This window comes from Triticum dicoccoides, chromosome 7A, assembly GCF_002162155.2.
Source record: "Triticum dicoccoides isolate Atlit2015 ecotype Zavitan chromosome 7A, WEW_v2.0, whole genome shotgun sequence".
NCBI classification, from domain to species: Eukaryota; Viridiplantae; Streptophyta; class Magnoliopsida; order Poales; family Poaceae; genus Triticum; species Triticum dicoccoides.
Window position 1 is genome coordinate 407878511 of NC_041392.1, and position 7419 is coordinate 407885929.

Sequence of the window (7419 nt, forward strand, 5' to 3'; positions counted from 1 at the left end):
TACTTCACCACCCCTCGACCCAAATATTCCCCTTGCTGTCCTGCAATATGATGTTGATGATACGCCCATGCATCAACTTCCGGGGCAACTCATCTAAAATTGCTGCTGGATAAAGACAAACTCTCTAAAATTGATGATACGCTCAGAAGCCGGGGGTGCTCCTCCTTCTCCAAAAAAAAAAAAATCAACTTCCGGGGCAACTCATCTAAAATTGCTCCAGGCCAAAGATTTATCTCTATGGACCTTTGGCCTGCATTTGAGAGAACACCCCAGCGCCTCCCTCCCGTCACCAGCCTGCACGTACCCATTCACCAGGGCACACAACATTCCTTGCAGGCATTCCGTCGAACAGTGACTGAGCACCGGCGACTCGCCCCGCCCTCGCGTGCGAGGTAATGAGCGTGATCCCCAGTACCCGAGGAATGCAGAAGAAGGTGCACGTCGGATAGGCGGCCGAGCAGACCCGCGTGGACGCGGATGAGCGAGTTGTTCACGAGGAGGAATTCCGTGAGTCCGAGCCTGACAGTGTGGGCGTGGGCGTGGACGGCAAGCGCGAGGCGACGCGCACCGGGGGAGAAGGGAACGAGTTGAGGAGAGAGGGGAGGGTGTTCGGGGTGGGAGACTGGGGAGGAGAAGAGATGGGCGTAGAGCGGGATCCCGAACCCAAGAGCAGCCTCCCAAGCCCCGGACTGGAGCACCCGGATGTACATTGGTTCAGTCGGCCAGCGTCTGTACCGTCTGTCCATGTCACCTAATACACCACATTGTAGACAGCACGTACAACAGGGCGACTGACGGCCTGTAAATCAAAGTTAATCACATGAGATGATCTCCTTGTGGGCTGCCATGTGTTTGCATCAGACCTGATCAGACTTGCCTAATTAAACATAGAGCATGCTTGGATACGTTTTAGTCCCATGACTAAAAGTAGTGGGACTAAAACTTGTTAGTCTCACCCATGCTTGGATCCAAATACTAAAGAGACTAAAATCTAGTTATTGAGCATTTATTATCCTCCAAACCCTCCAATCCAGAACTAAGGAGAGGAATTAAATGAGGAGAGAGAGAGCTAATACATATTTTAATAGATTTCCCATGACTAAAAGATTTTAGCCTCAAGACTAGTCCTAGCCTCTCTTTAGTCAGGGGTGCTTGGAACTTTAGCCTCTAAAAGAGACTATTTTTAGTCAGACTAAAAATAGTCCCTCGTATCCGAGCACCATCGTATTCGGAGGCAGCAGCCGCATAGTTCCATGGCTGCTTGTGCGTCAGGAGATCTTGAGTCAATGAAACGACCGCGTGGTGTGGGGAACGGCGGCCGCGTGCTCGGCCGTGGTGATTGCTGAGGCTCCGGCGACTGACGGCGTAGAGACTCGCGTCAATTGGCGCCCCAATCTCAAGAGCTGAAAAAGGACACACCATGGCACCAGGAGACAGGCCGAACACATCCTGGTTCGATTGAGAGGCGTGATGGAGAAAGAGAATTGGAGGACTGACAAGTCATGGAGAAGAAAGCGTGCTCAATCTGCTCGTTCGAGGAAGAAGGAAAATCACGGGAAGGGGGAAAAGTTGTATTCCTAGAGCAGGAGATCTATCCGGGCGCACGATATGCGACGGCCTCGGTACAATGGGAAATATGCCGTCTATAAGCAGCGATTAGTATGAGAAAAGACCGTCGTTATTTTTGCAGACAGACCTTATCAGTTTTGTGTTTCTCTCTTCCCCACGTCATCTATTTTTCTACGTGGTCAGAGTTACAGACGGCTGACTGTACATAATTGTACATGCCCTGAGTACGTTACGTTGTGGTCGTGGAGTTCCACGCTACGCCGAAGCAGACCTGACGTGACCATGCCTGCCTGGATTCGCGGCACCGCGACCGCAGCTCCACGTAGCACCGGACGACCAACATCTCAACACGTAGTGGTGCGCATGTTTCCATATCCCTAAAATAAAATAAAATGGCCCTCTCACAGGCAGCGCCACGCAACACGAAACAGTCATACACTACTGCAGCATCTGAGAGAGGGACAGAGGTTTGACCTGGTCTTCGCCAATGAGCTCCTGGAGGCGAGACTTGAGGACGGGGCCGAGGCGACCGCCGCTACGCGGGTTGACGAACGCGACCAGGGGGTTCTCGGGAGCGTCCTCGGGCGCAAGGGCGAACCAGGGGTTGGCCGCGGTGCCGACCCCCGGGGCTTCCTCCAACGCGAAGGCGCCTGCCGACGGGTCCCTCGCCTTCAGCGCGGCGTGCAGAGCGTCGCGGAGGCGCTGCGGAAGCGCGACCCGGAGGCGGAGGTCCTCCTTCTCGAACGCCGAGGACGCGGCGCGGCCGAACCCACAGCTCCGGAATGACAGCGACTCAATAAGTTTGAAATATTGAAACTTGATAGTTGTATCATTAATTTTTACCAATTTTTATATGCTTTTAGAGTTTTATTGTTTTGGGCTTGGGGCTTACGGGTTTAGTGTTTAGTATTTAGGGTTTAAGTTTTACTTTTGAAACTTGTTAACTTATAATTGTTTCTATCAAATTTAGTAGTTGAAATTTTGCTCGACCATCCGATTTACCTCGGGATCCGCAAAGTCGCTGAATTTCGCACAAGGGCACACCAAGTTTTATGTTTCAATTTGTGAAACTTGCGATTTTGTCGATTTCGCATACCAAGTTTCAGCAGTTGAAACTTAATGGGTTTAAGAACTTGTCAGACATATTCAAAATAGATCTTATTTGAAAGCCCTCATCACAAGCAACATGAACCTGAAAAGAGAAAATAATTTGAACTTGTTGTTCAAAATATATAGAAGATTGAAAATTGAATGCCAGAGGAAAAGGGATGGAAGATGGGATGGGTGGGGCGGCCAAAAGCTGCAAATAGCTACATGCAAGGGGCCATCCAAAGTGATCTATACACGGGACCTCCCGGGAGAAAATCCACTCTATTTACAGATGAGTTATAAAAAATTTATGTGTTGTCCGCCAGGATACCACGTTGAATTTAGGGGGTGCGTAATTAGGACGGGTTGGTAAAAAGGGACAAGTCAGAACATAACTCATATGATGTAGACATGTAGATAATTGAATTTTACTTCACTTGGGCCAAAAAACGGTGTTCCAACACATGATATAGATATAAAAAAATACTCATGTTTGATATAGATGTAAAATAGGACACTTGGTTATGCAAATTCGCATCCCAGACGCTTTCGAGTAAAACCGCAGCCGGCTGCGCAAACAACCAACTGCCTCCTGAAACTTCATTCCCCCACCCCCGATGACTGTCGGGCTACACCTCGCACGCCGCCGCTGTCGAAAGTCACCCAGCATACTCTGCCGCCGCCGGATCCGTCCATCCCATCCCCGTCACGGATCTGCCAATTTCCCGTCGCTGCACGACCTCAAATCGGCCAAATCGACCTCCTCAACGTTGCTCCTCCATTGCCACCGCCGCTGTGTCGCCCTATTCGGAAGCAGCACCGCTCGACTCCGCTATCGCACGGCCTCCGCAACACCCTATTGCACCTCTTCCGGTCATCTCTCGCCGACACCGTTGCCCATGTCGATGCCGCACCCATGCAACTGTCGTGTCGTCGAAGAGCAAGTCAAAGGGGAGCGGGCGCGACCCTCCGACAACTTCATTGTCGAGTTCTAGTGCGACGGTCATCGCTACTGGCTCGACACCTTCGAGACCGCCGACGAGGCCGCACGTGCAAATGACGTCGCAGTGTGGCGTTTTGGCCGGCTGAGGCACGAGATGAACTTCCCAGAGATCGAAAATCGAGAGCAGGCAGAGTTCGTCGGGCCGAGAATCTCGCCATATGACTGATCCAAGAGAAAAGGAAGAAGCCAGGGATTCTCATTATTCCCGGCAATAGTGATGAAGCGACGATGGTGAGGTTCACGTGGGAGAATCTACAGTGTGCCCAGAACGAGCTGAAGTACTACTAGAAGCGTGAGGCCGAGCTGAAGAAGGAGACGGTAAAGCAGGAGGACGAGGCCAGACCCTCGATGTTGATCCCTGTTGTCGGGGTTGAATCCAATGGATATTGGGTAGGGGGTCTCGTGTTGTGGATCTTGGCTTCATGGTAACAGGACCAACAAGACACACGGTGTTTACCGAGGTTCGGGTTGTCGTGTGTACGACAATCTATGTGGCCGGCAAAGGCCTCTTTGCGGTTCGACTGGGGAGATCAACAAGCACAAAGAGCAGAACTAGCAGAACGCACGAGGTTTTACCCAGGTTTAGGCCGCTATGAAGCGTAAAACACTACTCCTGCTTTGATTGTATTGTATGTGTTGAGCTCAAATACAGGGAGCGCGGCTTTGCCGGCAAGGTGTGTGATGTCTACTACGCAACTTTATTCTTATTGACTCGTGTTGGGCCTCCAAGCGCAGAGTTTTGTAGGACAGTAGCAATTTTCCCTCAAGTGGATAACCTAAGGTTTATCAATCTGTGGGAGGCGTAGGATGAAGATGGTCTCTCTCAAACAACCCTGCAACCAAATACAAGAAATTTCTTGTGTCCCCAACACACCCAATATAATGGCAAATTGTATAGGTACACTAGTTTGGTGAAGAGATGGTGATACAAGTGTAGTATGGATAGTAGATATAGGCTTTTGTAATCTGAAAATAAAAAACAGCAAGGTAGCAAGTGATAAAACGGAGCACAAACGGTATTGCAATACTTGAAGACAAGGCCTAGGGTTCATACTCTCACTAGGAAATCTCTCAATAGTGCTAACATAGTTGAATCATATAACAATCCCCCAACATGCGACAAAAAATCACTCCAAAGTTCTTATCTAGCGGAGAACATAAGATGAAATTGTTGTAGGGTACGAAACCACCTCAAAGTTATCTTTTTCGATCAATATATTGAGTCATCCCTATAAGTGCCACAAACAACCCTAGTTCATACTAAAATAACACCATATGACACACATCAACCAACTCTAATGTCACCCAAATACTCCAATGTCACCACAGGTATCTGTGAGTTGATTAATCGATATGCATCAAACAACTTCAGATTCATAATATTCAATCCAACACAAAGAACTTCAAATAGTGCCCCAATTTTTCTACCGGAGAAAGAAGGACAAAACCCGCATCAACCCCTATGCATAGATTACCCCAATGTAACCTCAGGAATCCACAAGTTGAGTGCCAAAACATACATCAAGTGAAGCAATATAATACCCCATTGTCACCACAGGTATTCATATGCAAGACATACATCAAGTGTTCACAAATCCAACAAGTATTCAATCCGATAATAGCGAAACCTCAAAGGTAATAACTAGGGTTTAAGCTTATATCACTCCACAATGCATTCCCTTGCGCCCAAAGATGGTGAAGTGACATGTAATCTACGTTCACATAACACAACTAAGGGAATCACAACATACACATCGTCAAAATATCGAACGAATACCAAATTCACATGATTACTTATGACAAGACTTCTCCCATGTCCTCAAGAACAAAAGCAACAACTCACAAATCATATTCATGTTCAAGATCAGAGGGGTATTGAATAGCATAATGGATCTGAACATATAATCTTCCACCAAATAAACCAACTAGCATCAACTACAAGATGTAATCAACACTACTAGCAACCCAGAGGTACCAATCTATGGTTTTGATACAAAGATTGAATACAAGAGATGAACTAGGGTTTGAGATGAGATGGTGTTGGTGAAGATGTTGATGAATATTGATCCTCCCATGATGAGAGGGTGGTTGGTGATGACGATGGCTTCGATTTCCCCCTCCCGGAGGGAAGTATCCTGTAACGCCCCGAGGCCGATGCTCCAGATGCCTTCCATGTCTTGCGTGTCAGCTGTGTTATTTATTTTTTTGTTTGCATTCATCATGTCATCATTTGCATTGCATCGGCACTCATTGCCGTCATTGTTTTTAAAACTTGCATCCGCTCGTAGCTGCCGCGTCCCCCCTTGCTTTTGCTGACCGTTCGGAGACCAACCTTGTTCTTCATTTTTCCTCTTGCCTAAACTGGAGTCTCTTTGCACAGTGCATCAACCCCTGCATTGTCTCTTTCTCAACTTCATCTTCTTCTACACCCACAACCGTGCTTGATCATCTTCTTCTCCTTCTTCGTTAATCCATTTAAATTGTGGTATTCTATTTCCTGCACCAATTTAATGTTCATTCTTTTCCTATAATTTTTGGACCATGCCACTTACCTCTCGGCCTAATCTCATCTTTTCTTAGTTGATTTGGTTGGGTTCAAAAATGGTTCAAGGTTGAATTAAATCCAAACTTGAATTATTATTTTTCTATCGATTAAAATTGCCAAGTCAATTTATTAAAGTCCTGCATAAATCCAGGGTCATGGTGATATTTTTCATATCTCTCATACTCCTCTCATATCTTCCTGGGCTTTTCTTGCTATTTTTTTCTCCTTGGAGAATATATTAAAGAAAATTTAGTAGAGAACAGAGGGGGAAACCCATTTAAGCCCAACTGCAGCCACTGGACCGGGCCTCCCGCGCTGGCCCATAGGCCCAGCCGACCCCCACCAGCTCTAACCCTAGCGACGCCCGATCCCTCGTTCTCCTCGATCCCCATCTCCCTCCCGATAGGTGCCACCACCAACGCTCGCAAGAGAGAGCCGCGTCCGTTCCCCATCTCTCTCCCTCTCCTCGCTTGCGCACGGGAGAGGAGCTCCCCGCGCCGGTTCCTCCCACGGCGCCTCTCCTCCTGCTTCTCCTTGTCGAGGACCCCTGCGCCTCGACCCGACCTCTCCTCCTCCGCTTGGAGCCTGCGCAGCCGCGTGCCCCGGAGGCCGCCGCCCGCTCCTCCCTCGATCCCGTCGGAATCGAGCGCCGCCGAGCAGCTCCCTCACATGCGCGCCTCGCTGCCGGCTCCTCCACTGTTGCGCCAGCTCGCCACCGCGCCGACGCTGCTGGCGACCACCCCGGCTAACCTTCGTCACCGGTCGTCCTCCAGCAAGGCCCCGTCTACGAGCCCCTGCCTCCTCGACCTTCCCGGAGCACCGGTCAACGCTGATGACCCCTGGATTCCCTCTGCCTCGCCTGTGCTCTCCATGAAGTGCAGCACCACGACGCCCGATCTGCTCCAGCCGTCGCCGGCTTCTTCGTTGTTGCTGCTGTTTTGCTTCTGCTGCTGCATCTTCGGCCATCCCCGTCGTCCGCAAGCGACCGCGCCCGTTGGCTCCTGCGATGCCTGCTGCTGCCGCTATTTTCCTCTGTTAAATGAACAAACACCTCCACCGGAGAACTCCAAGGCCGATGATACCAGTGCAGGTGACGCAGCCGAGCTCAAGTGGGAGCTCGATGAAGATCTTGATCGTTGTTTTGTGTCTTTTCCGAATGATCAGTAGTGGAGCCCAGTTGGGACAATCGGGGATCTAGCATTTGGGGTTGTCT

General features: G+C 49.4%; 1 protein-coding gene across 1 annotated transcript in view; it reads right to left on the reverse strand.

Annotated features, from left to right (window-relative positions):
* Nucleotides 1–7172, reverse strand: part of LOC119333521 (diacylglycerol kinase 4-like) — a 38747-nt gene extending 31575 nt beyond the window's left edge. Inside the window, exons 1-2 of the mRNA XM_037606391.1 lie at nucleotides 6957–7172; nucleotides 2044–2385 (exon numbers count right to left, since the gene is read on the reverse strand). Coding sequence (XP_037462288.1) covers nucleotides 2044–2385; nucleotides 6957–7172 — 558 coding nt within the window. The remainder of the gene's footprint in view (nucleotides 1–2043; nucleotides 2386–6956) is intronic.
* Nucleotides 7173–7419: the final 247 nt, after the last annotated feature.